Genomic DNA, 21,561 nt, shown 5'->3' with positions numbered 1-21,561 from the left:
ACTACCCTTTAACCAGTGATGAGCTGCCAAAACCTTAACAACAGGTTCCCTCCTCACCCCACGAGGGATTTGTTGCCCACCCCCGCCCCCCGGGACTCCTGCCCCATCCAACCCCCCCCACCGCGTTCCTTGATGCCCCCCCCAGCCCCATCCACCCCTCTCCCCTGACTGCCCCCAGAACCGGGCAGGAGGGTCTCGTGGGCCACCATAGTGGGTGCCCATCCCACTCCTAAGAGCCAGAGGCACCTGCTGGGAAGCAAGGTGGGGAGTCCCAGAGGTGCTTACCTGGGGCAGCTCCCAGGAAGCATCCGGCAGGTCCCTCTGGCTCTCAGGGGCAGGGGAGCGTAGCTGGGGGGAGCAGGGGGAGCAGCCGCTCCCCCACTGATCACATCAAAAGTGGCACCTTAAGCGCCGACTCCCTGGGTGCTCTGTGGTTGGAGCACCCACAGGGAAAGTTTGGTGGGTGCAGAGCACCCACCAGAAGCTCCCCGCCCTGCGCCTGGCCCCAGCTCACTTCCGCTTCTCCTCTCCTGAACGCACTGCCCCGCTGTGCTTCTCCGCCCCCCGGCTTCCCGCGAATCAGCTGTTCGGCGGGAAGGGGGAGGGCTGAGAAGCAGGAGGCAGCTTCCCGCTCAGGCCGAGGGTGGCGGAGGTGAGCTGGGGTGAGGAGCTGTTCCCCTGCGCCCCCCCCCGCCCCCCCCGGGTTACCTGCTGCGGTGCAGGTGGCCCTCCTCACGCCTCCTCCCCCACCCCCCAGCTCATCTCCGCCTCCCTGGGCCTGAGCAGGAAGCCGCAGCCGGCTTCTCAGCCTGCCCCAGCTTCCCGCGCGAACAGCTGATTCGTGGGAAGTCTGGGATTGGGGGCGGAAAAGCAGAGCGGGGTGGCACGTTCAGGGGAGGAGGCAGAGCGGAGGTGAGCTGGGGCTGGGGCCAGGCAGGGGGTGGGGCGGGGAGGGGAGCTGCTGGTGGGTGCTCTGCACCCACCAAATTTTCCCCTTGGGTGCTCCAGGGCTGCAACACCCATGGAGTCGGTGCCTAAGGCACCACTTTTGGCCAATTAAATTTAGAAGCCCTTTTAGAACCGGTTCTCCCTCGCGGAACAACCAGTTCTAAAAGGGCTTCTAAATTTAACAACCGGTTCTAGTGAACAGGTGGGAACCGGCTCCAGCTCACCACTGCCTTTAACCAGGAGGAAAAGTTTCAAATGAAGTGTCAATTGTTATTTTAAATTTAATTCATAGGGATGTGCAGTTCAAATAGATACATTATTAATGTGGTGTAAGTGAGAGTAGCATTTAGATGATCTCAAAATCAATTATTAATTTCCTTCACTTTTTTATAAGAATACTAAAAAGCATTCATATTTTGGCGGATGTTTCTCGTACTGGCCTGTCAATGAATCAGAGGCATTTCTAGAGACCTCTTCTCAAAGTTACTTGTAAAAATTATTTCTTTAACTTTTTCAATTTTTAAACATTTTCTTAATGAATGGAAAAATGAAAAGTAGGGGAGGGAAACCAGCTAAACTCAGTAAAATGAATATTTGTGAGCATTAGAATATTAAATTCATTTTCAAATAATTAAATACGCCTTTTTCATTTGGCTTCAAAAGCAGCATTGATTCATTCTTGCTGCACAGCCAGTAATGAAATACATGCTATTCCATATATGAAGAGATTGACTCTTCATCTCCTTTTGGTGACCTCAGGCAAAATATGAAGAATGCTTATTGAAAGAACTGCCATTAGCTCTCCCATTTCTGTTGAAGTCAGACAAGCAGTGCTTAGCCACCTCATTTTACTGGAAAGCAGAGTAGCCAACTGTGTAACTATGGAATGCCCAAGAGTCAAACATGATTTGTTGAACGAAAATTGTCTGATTGGGCAAGGAGACTACATAAATTACGTCAGCCGCCTTCTATACCCTGAGAGATTAGGCTCCGGAATGTCCTGCGCTACCCATGTACCATGATGGTTGGCACAAAATGGAGGGATTGAGAGAGAAGGGTTCTTTTTAATACATCTGAAGGTCACATAGTCCCTTGTTTACAATGTGGATTTAAGATAGAATGTATTAAAGCAGCAATACCTTATCTGCTTTATACAGACCAGGTGTGGGAAAGGGAATGGGGAGCAGGGGGGAATTATTTCTGACTTGCCATACTGTATTTTGACAAATGTAAATTATAAACATCATTGAAATATAATACAGTCATCAAATATTATGCAAATATTGGCTTTAGCGGTATGTCTACATTGCAACTAGGAACACACCTCTCAACCTGGATAGACAGGTACTAGAGGGGCTCGAACTAGCATGCTAGAAACAGCAATGTGGCTGTTGTGGCTCAGGCTCTCAAGCTCACCTGATCCCTCTAGGCTTGAGATTCCAAGCTTCAGACCAAGCCACAACATCCACACTGCTACTTTTAGCATGCTAACTCAAGCCCTACTAGTCTGAGTTTGTCTACCCATGCTGGGCGGCTTGTTCCCAGCGGCTGCGTAGACATACTTTAAGGCCTTGTCCACACTTGTGGTAGCATGTAGGGTCTGTGTAGCTACATGCCACGGCGAAAGACACTCTGCCTTCCCACTGCAGCGTATAGCTACATGTGACAGTGAAACGCTCTGGCAGTGGGGAGGCAGTGAGGAAAGGCTCTGGCAGTGGGGAGCTGCTGGAGTCTCCTCCTGCTGCCTCTCCCCTGCCAGAGCCTTTCCCCTCAGACAGAATCTCTCACTGCAGTGGGGAAAGACTCCAGCAGAGGGAAACTACACTGCTAAAAATAGCAGTGTGCACATGGGAGGCATTGCTCGGACATGTAAAGGGCCATATAGGATACATACACTAGGATTCTGTCGTGTCTGTACTCCACTTGCCTAAGCAGTGCCTCACCATCTCTCTATTTATACTCATGCTAGCTGGGCATGCAGTGCCTGTAATCTACATGGCACCCTAAATGTAGACCTACCCTAAGTTAACACTGGCTATTGGAACAAAGTTGCCCACTATGAACAAAGTTCACCACTAAAGACTTCGCTGGTTTTCAGGCAAATTGAAATTAATTCATATAAAGGTAGTTTTATTTCCCACACAATTACCAGTGTACAATATAGTGTCACCGGATTAATAATTGTTTGCTGACATTGCACTGATGCTACTGAATATACCACGAAAGTGGATTACTGTTAGCAGAACAGACTGAAGTGATGTGGTCTTAACCACTTTAACCACAAGCAGTAAGCATCATAAGCAGGATTACGTTCAGAACTATGCTTAAATGCTAGCACATAATATACAAAGTAAAGTTAATCTAAAAGGTCTTTTAGTTGTCTTTTAAAGACACCCTGTTCCTCTTTTCTTTATAAATTCAATTTTAAGTGGCCCTTATTTAAAAAAATATATATAAATACACCATCAGAATGGACGTGTCGCAGCGTCACCATTGTGATGAATGGTCATTCCAATAATACGTAGTATCTTAGTCCCATATTGAATAAGTATTTCATCGGGGCTCTCCTCTAAACTTAATTGTTCAGGGCTTGTGTGTTATTGTGTTATGCTAACAATAACTAAGTTATTTTATATTGCCATTTCAAAGATAACTTTCCCTCCATAAGCACAGAAACATTTAGCTTTTATATTTCAAAAATCTCTATAATGGTGTCTTTTGTTTTATATACTGTAGCACATTTATAGAACTTAAGTGCTATCACTATTTTTGACCTCTGGTGGGGATTGTCACACATGCCGTTAATGTTTCTTTTTCTTTCCTTCCTCTTAGCTGCAGTATTGAAGTATGAGAACAATGTTATGAATATCAGACAGTTCAACTGTTCCCCTCACCCATATTGGCTTCCTAATTTCATGGATGTGTTTACCTGGTCATTGCCATTTGTTGGAGAGAAAGGTTGGTAACTTGCGGTGCTCGTGGAAGCTAAAACATGAATAGGGATTGAGGGTTAGAGTTACCCAAGCACCCTTACCATTAACAGGTTCAGCAGGCTGGGCTGCGTGGCTGTAAATAGTGTGGAGGTGGATTTAAGAGAGAGGCCTTTTGAGGGTGTCGTGATGAGGCTACATCTGAAGCAACACTTCAGGGAGTGCAGCCTTGACCATTCCCACGTTCTGCATCTCTGAAGATTTTTCCTCTTTTTTTCAGAGCACAGTAATAACAGCTGTGCCATGATCAGAATGCTATTGAAATAGGCTTGCATTTCAGTTGGAGATAAAAGTCATGGATTCTCTTCAATGTATTTGCTGAACTCTTTGGGCATTGTGATACTGCCATTTGCTGGTATCACACCAGTTGTGTCACTGTTATATATACTTCATCAGCTGGCCTCTAACCTGCTGATGCAGTCATACATTTCTCCTTGATCAGTAAATTCAGATCATGACACTTTGGTACCCACAGTGCTCTTCTCTTTCACTTGGTTTTCTGGGGGCAGGGGAACCCCCTGAAATATATGACATCTCACTAAGCTGTCCCAGCCCTGAAAGGGTCATTAGTTTTGTGCCTTACCATACTACAGAAATGTCATTGTTGGACAATGATACAGGGGTTCTGTGACCACTTTAAGCTGTGGCTGGCAAGTATACAACTGGAGGCAAGACGACTTGGGTCCAAAACATGAAGCTCATATATGATGACAGAGTATTTAAAACCCAGCAGTTCATCTGACTTAAAACTAGAGAGCTATGAAACTTGCTTTGATCCTTGCAATATGATAGAATGCCTAGCAGCAACAGCAGTTACTGCCAGAAAGTTAAAATGAACTCTTACAAGCTGCATGGAGTAGTACAATTTTATCTTAATAGGCAACTGAAAATGCAGCCCGCTGTGGCTTTACTTACAGTCATGATCAGCTCAGTTTTCAGTTACTCATTTATACTCTAAACAGAGGCTCTTTGAAAGAGTGGTTGAGGTAAAGCCAATAGTGGGATGCCCCAGGCCAGTGTGAACAAGACAGGCAATACTGAGGACAGGCTTCATTGATGCTGTAGGGTGTGCCAGGAAGGCATTTGTTGTCTCCAGGCATGTTTCCACTGATAGAGGAAGTTCTGTAGTCCTTGCTGATGTGTCTTTAAAGCTTTTTAAAAGACAGTAAAATGAATTCATTTGTTAAGCCATAAATGTGGCCAGTCCCATTTTTCAGGCAAATCATGCTTTCTGGGTCACATGTTCGACTTTTGTTGCATATTCTGCGCATGGTTTCCCCAGAAAACTCCTACAGACTGTAAGAAACTATTTGAGGCAGGAGTGCAGAATATGTAGTAAAGATCCACACTGAGTATCTGATTACAGGATTTCTCTTTTTTTTCCTGTTTTCTCTCCCCTATTTTCCATGTCCCACTCCATGTTCAAGTCCTCAGTGATACTTCTGGTACTTTGACTGAAAATCCAAAATGGGTATTAGACGAATCTAGCAAAATAAAGCTGTTGAACATATGTTTTTGTGCTCTACATGTTTTTTGTTTTCTGTAGTAGATTATTTTCCCCTATAAGGCCAACCAAGGTAGGAAGCTGTATATATTACACAATGTTAGTTACACCAGTCCTTGTCAATGTGGAAGTGTTAAGTGAAAACGAAGAATGTCTGATTAATTTATGAACAACAGAATTCTGTTCACCCTTTTAATGTGTCAAACCACTGTGACTATCACAGAAGAGAATTATTTGTAACTACACATTTTGAAATTAAATCTCCAACCTTTATAGCTAGTGCAAGTCCAAACATATCTGGTAACTTTTAACTATGCTTAATACATGTAGATGTAGTGGAGTTTTTCACTTATCTATCTGGTAATGATTTGACATTTTTATGTAGTAAGTCTGTCTTTTCTAGAATTCTAAATCCCATCTCCGGGGGTAAGTTTTGGCTGTTTTTACACTGTACACTCTCTGGTCAGTCTTTCACTGCCACCGGGTCTGAAACGGGCTAAGAGTGGTTTAGGAACAGCTTGAGGTAGACAGCTTGGAGTGCAAGTTACAAAATAAAGAAATTAAAAATATTGCTCTTTCAGCAATAATGAAATATCTACAGTAAGTCCTGACCTTAAAGATACTGTCAATTTACATTAGCCATAGACCGTTAGGTTTTGTTAAAATAAAATAAATATTACAAAACATTAAAATGAACAGGAACATTTTCATGATCTATTTTATTATTTATTCAGTATGGATATCTGAGTTGTTTATAAAACCTCCAGGTCTGGGAACTCAAAACTACAGCATTTTACCCAGTGCATGAGAAGAAGAGTAAAACAGACCAGTCTAGTTTCATTGTCCAACATGAGTGAAAAGACAAAACTAAAACTCCATGACCAGGGAAAAGTAAAGCAGGATTTTAAAATTTATTTTGTTTTGTTGTAATCTAGGTTGCTGCTAGTGACTCGGAGAGATCATGCTTTTTTTTTTTTTTTTTTTAATACAAGAGTCTTATTGTTGCAGGGTGCCTTTAAATTTGACCAGCTTTTACCAGGAAACCATATCAACAACCCCTTATTAACCACATGGGATCTTTGGACCCAAGTTTATATTACTACAAATATAATATAAGGTGCAAATGGTTTAAAAATTCGATGAGGTGCTATTTGTTTTGCTTACATTCATTAACACTACTACGCTACAGCCTGCTCTCAGACTGATGAGGAAAACTCACCATTCATGTTTCTCATTTGTTTTTCCTCTCTAGTGACAGAGATGCTGGTAAATGTGCTGAACATCTGTTCAGATGATGAATTAGGGTCAGAGGAAGATGGTTTTGATGGTAAGAGCTTTCTGCCCTCCACTGAGATTGTTTGTTTGTTTGCTTTGAAATTATTTGTAAGTCTCAGTTACTAACATTAGCGTCCGGGTTTTCTGGATCTCATTTATGTTCTGTCATGCTGCTGAAAACAACAGTTTGTGCTAGATGTCAATAGATTTGCATAATGCATGGTGTGGAGAGAATTTATTAAACTCTCCCCTTTGCCCACTTCCCACCCAAGCCAAAAGAAAAAAAATCATTTTACTTTTCCTCGTTTTAAAGAAAGAAAATAATAATTTGACTCCCTTTATGAAAATCAAGTTTTGCTGAATATAAGGGACCAGGTAGTGCTATTGATTTTTAAGCAGAGCTACCCAATGTTTCCAATGGGGAGTTTTACTTAGAATCAATGGCATATATGGCCCCGAGTGACTTTCTGCTGCTTCTGGCATGCTAGATACTGCGGATTTGGAAGAATGATACCCAGGACTGCAGAAAACTCTACTTTGGATCCTTGAATCATTAGAAAACAATTTGAACACAGTCACTGGCTTAGGAAGGTTGTTAATTGCAAACACAGATATCAAAGGGACATGCTGCTGACCCATTCTTTCTACACAGAAAAGAGAAAAATCTCCATTAGTGCTCCATAGAATTGATACTATATGATGATGTGTGACCTCAGATCCCATTGACTACTTTGTAAAAGGTGCTCAGTGCCTTTGGGATTTGGTCCCATGGAAGTAAATTAACTTATTCTATTATCCAGTGTTTCCTGTTAGAACTAGTGCATGGAAAGTGAATGCTCACATTATATTTATAATCCCCTAGAGCAGTCCTTGTCAACTGAGCAAACCTGTATTGTACTACTTTTTATCTTCAAACTAGTGCTCCATGGTTCCTTGATCTCTTAAAAAAAAAACCAAAAACACTTAGGCACTAAAGAGAAAGAGAGGGAAACATTAAAAATTGAGGTAAAGAGAGAAAATCAGAATGCAAAGTATGAAAAATATATCCCAGAACATAATCTGAAAGGAATTTGGTAATAGGATTGTGGAGAAGAGCAAAAAGAGAGGGGGGAGGTGAAAAGTTTATCAATAAATTAGGCTGAGACAAACATTTTATGAATTTAACAGTTCTCAGTTAAAAAGGCATCTTTTAAAAAGCTTCTTTTTTTCTTACATGACGAGAATATGTCATTTACTTCTACAATTCACAAACACAAAGGAAGGGGAAAAGAATTAGTTTATTTCCTCTCTTTTCTGAAAGTTGTTTTGCCATTGAAGCCAATAGCAATTCCACTGGTGGAACAGCTACACAATTGGGACTTTAATAGTTTTCCTTGAGGATCAGGCAGGGAGAGTGCTTCAGTGTAAACTGGTAATCCGTGCAGAGAAGAAACACCTGTTTGACTATTTTACTTGATATCTTTCACTTTTGAAATGTAAGTAACCAGCTATTTTGCAGTTAAAACAGTGTGTGATAATGTATGAAGACCTACAGAAATACCAAATATGAATATAGTAGTGGGAGAGCCGTGTTCTTGTAGGTTCCAGTTCAGGAAAGCACGTAAGCACATATCTAAGTCCCATTGACTTCAGCACCAACGACAAAACCTTTCAGGGTGGGATTTTCAAAAACACTTAGCATTGGCCTAACTCTGCTGGTCCAACTGACTTTAACGAGACCAGAGTTAGACCAGTGCTGAGAGCTTTTGAAAATTTCAGCCTAAATGTTTAAAAGTGTCTATGCAAAAGTTACTTCTTAACAGAAAGAGACCAAGATGATGGCCACAAGCACAGGGGAGAGATTTCATAGGCCTTGCAGTGCAAGTGACCTGAAATTCTACCATGCTTATAAAATGAATTCACTGTAGAAGTAAAAATGCTCTATGTTCACTGTTTCTTTGACATTACTTGGTGTTTGAGTGGGAATGTGAGGCATCTGTTTTGCAGAGAGGTATATCCTGCCACCCTTCCCGTTTTAAGCTATTTCACAGCAGCATCAGTGTCTAAGCAGGGAAAGCAAGCTGTAAGTCTTTTGGCTTGCTGATGTGTACGCAAAATTATTTTCTGCATTCATAGTAAGTTTCCAAATGGGAGCAATTAAATACTTCCCACTTCTATAGGTTTTTAAGTTGTTGTCTAAATCTACTGAGGATTTTTCTTTCTTTCTATTGCCAAAGTCCCTCTGAGCCCCAGAAATATTGGAATAATTCTGTCCCTATCAAATACTATGTCATACCCAATAAATTCACAGGATGAAGGTATAGATGAGACTAAAACACAGATTAGCTCATGTCTGATTGAAATTGTTATCCATTCAAAGCTGTAAAATGCAGACTATGGCTCTGACCCTGCAAGCTACTCCGCTTGGGTCCCCCCATATGCCTGTGCTTAGCCCCAGTGACAGCACTGGAGCTTTTCGTAGGTATTGAGAGTTTGCCGGTGTGGAGCGGCTTGCAGGATCAGGGCTTATGTGTGCATTTGTGTGGGGTTTGTTTGTTGTTGTTTATTTACGAATGATTTCACAATGCATTCCGAATGATTTCTACTGTATTGTGACCTGTCTTTAAGTCTGAAATATCTTGAGTTCCCTCCCTAGGAAAGGCTGTACCCTTGCCTCGAGGGCAATATGGGGGGTATTTTCCTTTCATTTGTGTCTTTGGTGTTAGCTGATGAGTATTTTAGCCCCTTGTGACTACACTTTTGTAGGGTCTTTGCATTTGTTCCCTTATAATGTGGCTGAATATTCTCTGTTTCTTCCTTCCTTCATTTGCTGTTCAGCCTCCTAAAAGAATTGTGCCTTGGAAAAGAATACCTAATCATTAAAATAACACATGCATTTTGATGTATGGAATAGTTTTCTTTAACATGACCACTTCAGAATTCTTTTGCACCATCTGTAGTTTCCAGAGCCTACTACTGCCATATTTCCAGAGCTTCATGCTGATTTTGTTCCTCTCCATTTGATCTCTACAAGCTCTGTCCCTGGTTCCCACATAATTGAAGTGAGAGCCACAGAGGCTATGCAGCGTTTTTCTTTGCATTTCCTCGTTGACTTTCATTATCTACATTGAGAGCCAAAATGACAGAAAAGCACTGAGCAGGAGGAAGGAGAATGATTTCTCATAATATTTGAGCTCTCAGCATCCAATAGTTCTTCTTTCTTACTTTCTACCCCTGCCACATCACCAGCCCCTTCCAAAATTAAAGCACCAAATCCACCCAACTTGACTGCATGCTGTTCTTGTGAATCAGCAACAGTGATCTGGGTCATGCATGTTCAAGTCTGCCATCAGAGGATGTTGATGTGAGATAGCACGCAGTATATTTCATTTCCTTAAAGGAGATATTTATCCAGTCCTGATCCTCATTCACTGTAGGCAGTGTCTGTTAATGGTGTGTGGGGGGGAGGGTCTAAATAACCTTTTTAATGCCCTTCCAAAGTGCTTGTGTTTCATTGGCTGGTTGCACTGGCTTTTTAATTTTATCTGCTTTAAAGAGACAAAAAAGTTTATAATATAATATAGCAAACTTGGATCATTTTCCCTTGCCATCCTTTTTTTTTTTATTCTTTTCTGCTTGTCATGGTAGTTGGTATGTAACCTGTTACATCAAAGAATGTCTTCAGTGAATGCTAACTAGTGTGTTGTATGGTTTGCACATCATACATATCACCTAGCAACAGGAGTACTTCTGCCTAACCAGCATACATCCAGAGTACCCTCGTATTTTAATTAGCAGCATTTCTGGCCTAACACATTTGACTGAAATAATTAAAAACCTTATGAGCTACTAATTAAAGTGATGCAATAATATAATAGACAACCTGACACAAACGTACTGCTTGCTTTGTGTGCTGCACGCACATGATCTGACACAAAGAGGTTTCTTAATTACCTGGCTTAATTTTCATGTCACAAAGCACCTTCAATGTTGTAGCTCAGGTTTAAAGCCCTGCCACTGAAAAAGCAGCAGTCATAATTTTAAGTGCTGCATTTAGTCATCATTTGGGAGCCGTGGGGCTTGGTGAATAAAGCAGTGTGCTTCAAGACTGAAGTGAGTTATTACGTGAAATGCATTTTGGTGATCAAACTTCCATTCTACTGTGGACAGTAATCTATTAAACATTCCCACTGGACACTGATCAACACAGTGATCATTATTGGGGGGCAGACTCAGAAGTGAGCTGACAAGGAGACTGAATTACCTTTAGCAGAAGCCACCGTCTTCTATTACAGCTCAACCTATTGTTGGTAAGACAGTGTGTATTACGAGCTGCATATATAGTAGTCTCAGCGTCACAAGTCAATCAGTCTCTTAATTGTAACAAAGGACCATTTTTTTCCCTAAAACCAAGCGAGAATGAAATAGATATTGCATAATATTCTCCTTGAGTGAGTGGGGAAGGAGAATTTTATGTATTTGTTTTCATTTCTGGAAGAATACTCACTGGAGGAATACTGAGATTTTCACACCTCTTCCTGAGCATATTGATGCTATCCCTACGGGACTATTTAACAGTGGTGTGTAGAGAGCAGTTCCTAACCTATGTGACAAATGAGTGCTCCAGTGGAAATGATGTGCCTGGACCTGATGGCTGCAACTAAATTGCATTAAAAATGAGCTGTTTTTTATTTAAAATATTTGCATCCATAATATTTGCTTCTATTTGATTACTATAAATTGCTTAGTGCAAAATCCTCCGGTCTGACCATACTGGGAAATGCATAAATGCAGCATGCATCATTGACTTTGGTGGAGATAGCACAGGCACATCTCCCATGGTGATCAAAGCCGAAGGCTCACAAGGGGGATATCACCTTTGCTTTCACCCTGAAATTTCAGAAACAGGGCAGTTGGTGACTCATATTTTAATACTCCCTGAACTGCCTTTAGCTTTTGGGGTGTGCATGTATTTCTGATATAGACTGGACGTATCTCCTCTCAGTACTTGGGGAGAAGAGACATCTCAGCATGGTATACATAGGATGGTTTATGTGGCTTTCGCAAAGTGGCATCTCCAGCCTATTCAACCTGATGAGAATATCAAATCAGCAGATGCATTATAGGAGGATTTAAAAAGTGACTATTGCATGTATGGGTGGCAGGTTCAAAATTTAGGATTAGTTTCTGATTGTCTAGCTGCATTTTAGTTTACTGCACAATTTACTAACATTAAGTTCAGATTCAGCTGAACAGTATTTCTTTTCTTCTCATCATTAAGTTCTGCTTCTTTCGTTTTGGCTGTTCCCTACCTAATTTGTTTCTTTTCTGTTTTTCAGACTTTACATAAATATTGCTTTTCCATTGATGTTGTCAAATGTTCTTTATTATTTTTTTTCATTCTCCAAACTTCACTGATCTGTTTCTTCCCCCTCCCCCTGGAATTTCATAAGAAGATCCTATTTATGCACAGAAGAAAGGTATTAAATTAGTTAGAAGGGCTTACATTTAATTAATTTTTGTATTATTTTCCTAGTGCTAAATACAGTTTTTAAGTTATTGGGATTTTCTATAACATCAAGAGGGACTTAACTGGTTTTTTTTCACTCAGTAACATTATCCATCCATTTAGTCCTGCACTCAGAATATTTTAAGAGACTATACTGATATTTCCTTGCACTGCTTCTAAGTCTGAAGGTATAAATCACATATGCAGGCAAAGTAAAATATCATAGGTGTCAAACAAGCTACCTGTGCAGATTGCTGTTCACTGTATCGGGAGCAATAGCTACTTACAAAATAATATCCAAAATGTTTGTTTGAATAAAAAAAACCCAGATTTTAACTTTAGCTGTGTTCCTGTCCCGCTTTATGCAAATACCCTAGCAAATTAATTTTCTGGCAGGAATGTCTAAAGAACACGTACATTTCCATGCTTAAGACCAGCTGAAGTAACATACAGATTTTGGTGTGTCCCTTTTTACAGGGGTGAAGTTGGAACTCATAAACCGATGTATTTACACCAGAAACTTGATTCTAAGAGTTGTTTTTCTAATCAGGGAATAGAAATAGTACCATGTGACCTATGTGTCCAATCAAAATTAACAAAACAATCTTAAGTTGCAATCATATACTCAAAACTGCTCTTGAATAAGCTACAGACACAAGAATTATTCACAGAAGGTATTTGGGAAATAATTTTGAATGGTAAATAAATATTCAAAAACATAAATTACTTGTAGACAATTTGCAAACAGAAAAAGGTACATTTTAAAACTATTTGCTTGCCTTAACATTCATTAGAAGGTGCGATTGAGTCAGAAACTTCTCAGAGTTAATATTTTTAACACTATATTATGTGTGTGCTATCAAAGTGACTTTATTTTACTTTGAGCCTATTATTTGGTATGTTTAGGTACATTTTATACTTATTTTTATATTTACAGATAAGATTATTTCTTGCTGTTTTTTCTAGTTCTGAAAAGTAGTTGTTCTGTAAATTGAATTTTAAACAGTGATTGAAGAAATAAATGTACTTGTAAAATCAAGTAGTGTAGGTTTGTAATACAAAAGAAAAGGGATACTCTCAGGTGATTAGACGTCTAAAGACAGAGAGTAGGTAGAGGCTGTTTCTTAAAGAAAAAAAGGAATAAAAACTGTCTTTCTTAATAATTCAGTTCTAGTTGAATAAAACTGAGATTACATAGTAGTTCAGGTAGAAATAAACCCCTTTAATTCCTGAAGAAGAGAAATTGACTGCTGTTAAATTGTCATTTAAATCTTCCATTTAACTATTTCTAATATTAGGACATCCTTGTTTCATGGTGATGACTTTTAACCCACACTTCCTTATTGTTTAGAATGATTCATTAACACTTAACAGTATAAAAGATAATCTTTTATTGGAAAGACAGTTCTAAAACATTCATCTTCATTTTACATTTTAAGATACAAACTTGTGATTTCAGGACAGTTCAAATGGTTACTCTGTTTTGTTAAAAATACTCAAAAACAATTAATAACATTTTAATAGATGTCCCAAAACAGTAAAAGGCAACATTTTCATGATTGATGATGGGTCTCAGGAGCTGTACATAAAAGCACACCTGTGCTTGTTCATACAGTTACCACACTTGAGCATACAAATTGTGGTAACTGAATACATGGATTTGGTTGGGTGCATAACTTCTTGAGGTCATGTAATTGCACAGGTATTTACCTGATGGCTGTGAAATTATATGCACCAATTATGAATGATGTTTTGTGTGTGGATCCCATGCCTACATTTTTGAAAATTTGCAGTATCTGGGTAAAAGGTTAATTTCCACCTACTGCATGACATGTTGCTGTGTCAATCACACTGAGTTTGTCTATGTTACTACATAGTACAGTTCTTGAGGTCATGTAATTTTCTTTAATGAAGGATGAAAGAGTTGGTCTTATTTCTGGTTCTGAAAGCGTTGAGCTATTGTCCATAGGAGCACGGAAAATAAAAGAGATTAGCACAAGTACGGGAAAAAATTGTAGACTCTTGTCACAATTTCTAACACATCTAAATAACAGTCCTGCCACCTAGACATCTTGTTAATACTAGTGAACACCACCTTATAAAACTTTCTGTGTTTTCAGTGGTGCTTTTAGTCCATCCTGAGTTTAGCTGCAACTGAAAAATTGGCAGTAGCTTATTAAACAAGATAGGTAACTGAGCTGGGTTGTATAACAACTGCATTGCCATCAACTGAAATGTGTGGAAAACCACAAATTGGGAGAATTATCTCCCTGCAGGCTCTGTCAAGAGCTCAGCAAATCTTCTGTGTAGTTTTATCAAAATTCTCCAGTTCTCCATAGGATACTTATAACGACACAGAGGAGAGTGTGAAATCCTGGCCTTAATGGGAGTTTTCTCACTGGCTTCAGTGATGCCAGGATTTCACCATGAATGCTTTTAGCTATAGTCACTGTATATGCTCAAACTCTAGAGAAACAAGATACATGTTAGAGGCTAGGGGTGCATTGCGTTTTGCTGGGTTTCCATCTATCACACCCATCGCCATGGTATCTGAGCACTTTACTCATTTACAAAAGTGACTGCAAGAAGTTCTCTGTATCTGTTTGCCTTTTCCCACCTAATTGCATTATTTCCTCCTCTCACCACCACTGTTCTGGCATCTGTGAAGAAAATAGGTGGGTGGTTAAAGTATTGATAGGTATTTAATTAATTTAATGTGAATTGTAAATAGGAATTTTCATTTAATTTTCCTCTTGAATTCTGGGACTTGAAAGAACAGCATTTAATTTTATGGAATATTTTTCTTTTTGCATTTGGAGCTTGGACAGCTGAGACTTCAGTTCACATAGAAGTTGTCTGTTGTTTCTCGGACATTCAGCAAGTTCAATTTTTCTTTAACTCAGAGCTCTGTAGAAGTGAACTCCTAATATGATGATGATCATTTGAAGAGCTGGTACTTTTTTATAATGTGGGACTTTTATAAACTGGAGGTAATTTTTTTAAGATACCGTAATTTTGTTTGCCTGACTCAAGTGGTTATTTTCCTTGGAAGTGCATACAGTATTTGTCCTTTGTGGTAATGCTGAATTGTAACTAATTCAGCGTGCAAGACTTCCATAAATATCACTAATTAATTTAGCATTAAGGTTGACTGCATTGGCTCATGTCGTTCCAGAAAGTCAAATGCATCTGTGCATAAGCCTCTCAAAATCTGGAAATATAGAGATAAGATAATGTCCCATGGGACCACACAGCTACTGCCACGCAACCTTAACTCTGCCCTCTGCAATCAGCAATACTGATTAGGAACACTGAGACAAAACCTGCCATTTTCTGTGTTGTGCTGTGTTATTGTGTTGTGTCCAACAACATTATTCCTCTCCATGCTTTCCTACTGCTGCTTGCTGTGTTAGCTGTAGCTGGATTGATCCAGAGATAAGTTGCAGCAGGTTGCCAGAGTTCTGAGAAAAGGTGCAGCTGAGGATCCATTTTTCTGGGTGGTGATATGCAGGAAGCCAAAGTAGATGATCGCAATGGCCCCTCTTGGGTCTAAAATCTAACAATGACTAAAAGAGTCATAAAAATATCTGACATTTTAAGGCTATTAGAGTGGCTACCACAGTCACCTCCAGAAACTGATGTTCTGCTAGGTATGTCAAGATGACATGGGACTACAAGTGTTTCACCCCACTTTTGCGCTCTCTTACGTATTGTCAGTGCTCAGCAGAACCCTACTTTTACAATGATATTCACACAGTGCCATGCACCCTATCTTCCCTCTGCTGAGCAATTGGCCTGAGGAGTTCTAGCTGTCTGGTGGTACACATGACACTGTGCCAAAGGCTCAGTCAGGGCTATCCAAAGATGATGTCCCAAAGGCAATCCCTGAGACAAAGATGAACAGGTGCTAGCATCAGGCAAGTCTTTGGTGGTTTGATTGGATCAGGCAAAGTGGTTGAAAATAGGTTGATCTTTATCCTCATCAAGACAAGGTCTGAGAGTTTTCCCCCACATTATGCCTGTGTATATTTTACACTGTCCTCCAAATATTTGGGAAGGTTACAGTTATATGATCTTCCCTAGGGACTCATTGGGGCATTGCTGAAAGGGGGCAGAATGCGGTGTGGGTGTGGTGATGTAGGAAACATTGCCTTAATCCTGTATTTCCCCATTTTGGAGGTTTAAGTTTGTTTTACCTTAACTGCTTCATGAGGTCATCAGAGTTTTAATATAGGTGCACTCAGCTTCTGGAACAGTACATGGCATTGGCGGTCAACCTCTGTTTTAATGATGTTTTGGGGCAGTGAATTTCCCTTGTCTTTTGAGGAAGTAGTGGTGGTGAGGGGGACATAACTGAGTGGCATCTGTATGTGGGGGACATAAGGGAGAAGCTCTTCCTGGGAACACCTCACCACCACTCAGCTATTAGTTCTGTCCTCCTGGCTCTGCCATGCCCCTACTGGAGCTGGAGGGGTCATGGGTGGGGGAGGGAAAGTGGTAACCAAAGGGCTATAGAGCACATTGGCCAGGTGGAGATACCAGGGAAGACAGGATGGTAGCCCCACACTTCTTAATCTACTTCATGGGCTACTGTAGGGGGACAGGAATTTACACAACCCACTGCAACATAGTTGTGAATTGCCCCATTCATCTCAATGCATGCTCTCTTCCCCCATCTTCAAAAATCTACACAAGCCTCTGGTGTGAAATATTAATTTTAAGACCAGCTCCCTAAGCATGTGGATTTCAGAGCAATTAGAATATTAATATCAGATATTTTGAGTGCAGTTGTAGTTGAGGAACTCCTTAACCAAACGACACCAAATTTGAATCATATAGCATACCTGTCCCCTTGTTGTGTGCATGGATTTTAAAGTACTTTGAAAACCAAAAGAAGTTCATTCTTTGGAGGCTTTGTCTTGGGAACCTTTTGATCAAATAACCCCAAATTTGTATCGGAAGCTCTCTTCCAGCCTTGACTGTGGCATGTCAATTTTAAGGCAATATACCTCTGCATGTAGATTTTAGAGCACTTTGAAAATTATGAAGAGCTCATGGGAGGGGGGAGTGAAGAGGAGGCAAATGGCTGCATTTCTGGAACCCGTTCATCAAATGACTCTCAATTTGCACTACAATAGCTACATTAATTCCTGTTGCTACATACGAGTTTTCAAGACAATCTCTCTATGTATGGGGATTTTAGAGCAATTTAAATATTAAAATCAGCTACTTGGTGGAGGGGGCTGTTTCTCAGGGACCACTTGATTAAATGACCCCAAAGATGCACCACTAACACTAACCCTGGCCTGGTGGCGATACCATAATTATCAAAACAACATTGGTATGTATGTCGATTTCAAAGCACTTTAAAATATTGACTCGTAAGGAGAAAGCGCTGTTGTCATAAATATAAAGGAAAGGGTAACAACCTTCCTGTATACAGTACTATAAAATCCCTCCTGGCTAGAGGCACAAAATCCTTTTACCTGTAAAGGGTTAAGAAGCTCAGGTAACCTGGTTGGCACCTGACCAAAAGGACCAATAAGGGGACAAGATACTTTCAAATCTGGGGATGGGGGGAAGAGGTTTTGGTCTGTCTGTTCTGAGTGCTTACCAGACAGAAATCAAGGAAGTAAGCAATCCAACTCCATTAGAATTGGAAGTAAAGGAAGGAAATGCGTTAGTTTATCTTTTGTTTTAGCTTGTGAATTTTCCCTATGCTAGAAGGAGGTTTATCCCTGGTTTTTGTTCTTTTAAGTTTTGCCTAGAGGGAAATCCTCTGTTTTAAATCTGATTGTCCTGTAAAATTACCTTCCATCCTGATTTTACGGAGGTGTTTCTTTTACTTTTTTTTTCTTTACAATAAAGTTCTGTTTTTTAAAAATCTGATTGGGTTTTTAGTGTCCTACAAACCCAAGGGTCTGGTTTGTGCTCACCTGGTTTATTTTTCAAGCCTCCCCAGGAAAGGGGGTGTAGACTTGGGGGGATATTTTGTGAAAATAGGAACTCCAAGTGGTCCTTTCCCTGATTCTTTGTCAAATCACTTGGTGGTAGCAACATACCTCAGTACAAGGACAAATAGAGATTTGTGACTTGGGAAAGTTTTAAACTAAGCTGGTAGAAATAAGCTTTGGGGGTCTTTCATGCAGGTCCCCATATCTGTACCCTGGAGTTCAAAGTGGGGAGGGAACCCTGACAGTGTTCTTGGGGCAAAACTTCCAAAGAAGCTCTTTAACAGATCATAACCCAAAGCAAAAGACAGGCAAAAAGTAGTAATGTGCCCAGCAGATATTCTCAGAACTCTGCCACGGCAGGACTCAAATACATATTCTTTGAGTACTGCTTGGGGTCTGCGACTACAGCACGTTGCCTTCAGCCACCAAGTGACTCTGACATGAGGGCCCCTCTGCACACATTTGTCCACCTCGGAGCAGCAGTCCTGCAGAGCGTTCACAAATCATTCGGTGTAGCACATCGCCCAGGCTCGTGTCAGTTTCTAGAACTATCTTTAACCCCTATTCACTTCTAAAAGATGGCTTCCTCGATGTGACACTGGATGCTAGTGGAGGTCAGAGCTAATAGGATGGCATCGGGTGATGTGGACCAGTGCCGTACTTCGAACCACAGGTGTGAGGAACGCAAAAAAAAAAAAGAAAAGAAAAGCTGCAGCAGCAGCAGCAAACGGGAAATTATACTGTCTTTTTTTTTTTTTAGGGGCACTGTATCTCAGGGTCCCCTTGGTCAAATTACCCCTAACTTGTACTACTAAGCCTAACCTGGCCCTAGTGAGGAACAGCTATTTTCCAGGCAATCTCAGTACATACATGGATGTGAGAGCACGTAGAGAAATCTGCTGTTAAACGGCAAACTCATTTCAACCTGAGCTGTAGTAGTGGTGCTGCCAGCACACTTACATGAGACCTGAACGCGTCTGCACACTCAGACCTTCCTTCCTGCACCTCGTGTGGTGTCGTGGCTTGGTGACCTTCTCCTTCCCCTCCAACATGCCTTCAGGTGTAAGCAGCTGGTCTGCTCCCCTCAGTAACTACTTCAGAATGTGGGTGCAACTTTGGAGGGGTGGGGAAGGAGAAGGGCAATGAATGCAGACAGGCTTCCCTTCCCCCATTCTTCATCAGTAGGCCCCAAAAGGCTCAACCTGTATCCCTCTTGTCTTGTCTGTTCGTAAAGTGTGCTTATAGAGGAAATCATCCGTTCCATCTCAGCTTGCAGTGGACTGTTTGTGTAGACAAGCCCTTAGTGTAATATGCTGTAATATGTAACAATGGAATGAGACTGCTCCGTCTTAGTACTTCCTGGTATTGTGAGAGCATATAGGTTTTGGCAACAGGATTTGGAGTACCAAAAAATATTCTGTAGCAGCATATTAGATGATCTAGCAAGGAAGGAAAGAGAATAGAGAGTGAATGAGTTATAGATGGCCAAAAGCAAAGGAAAGGACTTTATCCCAGGGACAGATGCCACAAATTGAAATATGTGCTATATGCCTAATATTGTATGATATATTTTGCTATGTCTAATGAAGCTAAGCCATAATTACGAATTGTCTATTATTTTCATTTGAAGTGGCAAGATTAAGAATTACATTTCAGGTGTGTCATATTTGTTAACTGTTTCTAAATAAAACCTTGAAGATAATTCAGGGTGCAGATACTGTTGTTAATTCAATGCTGTTTTTAGCACCTTGATTGACTCGTTTTTCAGCACCTTGTTTTTACCATGATTTGGTGAGGTTCCCAACTTTTGAAGCACAAAATTAATTTACAGGGGTGAGAACCAAGCTGCTTTCATAGGTAGCAGGAAAATAATCACATGCATTTCTCAGGGGACTTATAATATGATGCCTGGAATGTCCAGAAGTGATGGAAATGTTTTCAATGGTAAATTACCAAAATCAGGATTTTAAACTTCCCTTACAGAGATGGCTCTTCAGTTGGGCAAACTGTGGTAAGATAGAGCCAATTACTATCAGTATACAGTGACGCATCAGATTTGTAAAAGACTTGTGTTCAAAATACAAAGTGGTGATATAGTGCTTATAAGTTACTTCCATTTATTTTAATGTTTGTTTGTTTTTTTACATAGGAGCAACAGCTGCAGCTCGAAAGGAGGTTATTAGGAACAAGATCCGAGCAATAGGAAAGATGGCCAGAGTGTTCTCTGTCCTAAGGTAGAACTTCTTTGTTTAAATTGCCAGAACACTGTATCGTTGCTCAAGTGGTAACTTTTTGATGCTACAGCATGCCAGTCAAACAAGATGCATCGAGCCCTTTGGCAAAGTGCTACACAGCATTATCAGTGAACAGTCAATTGCTAATATTCTGAAATACTAAGTCCCTTCCGCAGCACTTCTGGTAAACTTCCCTTTAAAAAGAAAAAAGTTGCTTTAAAAGGAAAATCCTCAAAATCCAGAGTTTTTTAGTAAGAACCTTTCTCTGCAAGTGCACAGTTCACTCTGTTAGCCGCTCGGCTATGAGAGTTCAATGCGGAGAGAGCATGCGAGGCATAACCCGTGTCTCATTAAAGAGGAAGCCCGCTGTCACACTTTGTCACCCATTTCAGTCGCTGCTACTGTGAATATGATTAAGGATGAAAGCATCAGGTTCATTTAACTAAAACTCCAGGAAATGAACACAAACAATAGCAACTTGTTACCCTTGATCTCCACTGCTCCAATAACACATGAGCAGGGGGAACTAATTGCTGCCTAATGTTGAGAACTTTCTAGCTGACGTTTCTAAGTAGAATAGAAAACATACTGTACAGTAAAAAGAACAGGAGGACTTGTGGCACCTTAGAGACTAACACATTTATTTGAGCGTAAGGTTTCGTGGTGCCACAAGTCCTCCTGTTCTTTTTGCAGATACAGACTAACACAGCTGCTACTCTGAATCCTGTACAGGGCTATTCTTACAGCTCTTTCTGGAAAACTCACTTTTTTCCCTCTCAGCAGAACGAATTTCCCCTCATGCAATTTAATGTTGCTCTTCTGCAATCCTTTCACAGCTACTGCAATTAATGCAAAATGTTTAAGTTTTTTCAAGTGTGTTTCTTAATGTCATTTGATGTGATTTTTTTGTTCAAGTAAAAGGGGTATGATTGGCAAAAAAACATACAAACATTATTTGAAGGCTACGCTCAAGATTACAGATGAAGTCCACTGGAGTCACTTGATTGTGGCCTGACACCTGCAATTTCCAATGAGTGAGCAGTGTGGGCACAGCTGATGGTCCACATGTTGCAGACTTCAGAATCAGGGTCTTAAATAGCGTATTGAGATCATAGAATATCAGGGTTGGAAGGGACCTCAGGAGGTCATCTAGTCCAACCCCCTGCTC

At 40.6% G+C, this 21,561-nt stretch overlaps 1 protein-coding gene across 3 annotated transcripts in view; it reads left to right on the top strand.

Annotated features, from left to right (window-relative positions):
- The window catches only part of PPP3CA (protein phosphatase 3 catalytic subunit alpha), a 334,427-nt gene that overhangs the window by 299,153 nt on the left and 13,713 nt on the right, over window positions 1–21,561 (top strand). For all 3 annotated transcript variants that reach the window (XM_073340795.1, XM_073340794.1, XM_073340796.1), the window contains 3 exons: window positions 3,781–3,906; window positions 6,695–6,769; window positions 20,309–20,393. In XM_073340795.1, the coding sequence (XP_073196896.1) occupies window positions 3,781–3,906; window positions 6,695–6,769; window positions 20,309–20,393 (286 nt within the window). The remainder of the gene's footprint in view (window positions 1–3,780; window positions 3,907–6,694; window positions 6,770–20,308; window positions 20,394–21,561) is intronic.

This window comes from Lepidochelys kempii, chromosome 4 (genome assembly GCF_965140265.1).
Source record: "Lepidochelys kempii isolate rLepKem1 chromosome 4, rLepKem1.hap2, whole genome shotgun sequence".
Lineage (NCBI taxonomy): Eukaryota > Metazoa > Chordata > Testudines > Cheloniidae > Lepidochelys > Lepidochelys kempii.
Note: the sequence above shows the minus strand (reverse complement) of the source record. Positions and strands in the feature narration are given on the sequence as shown.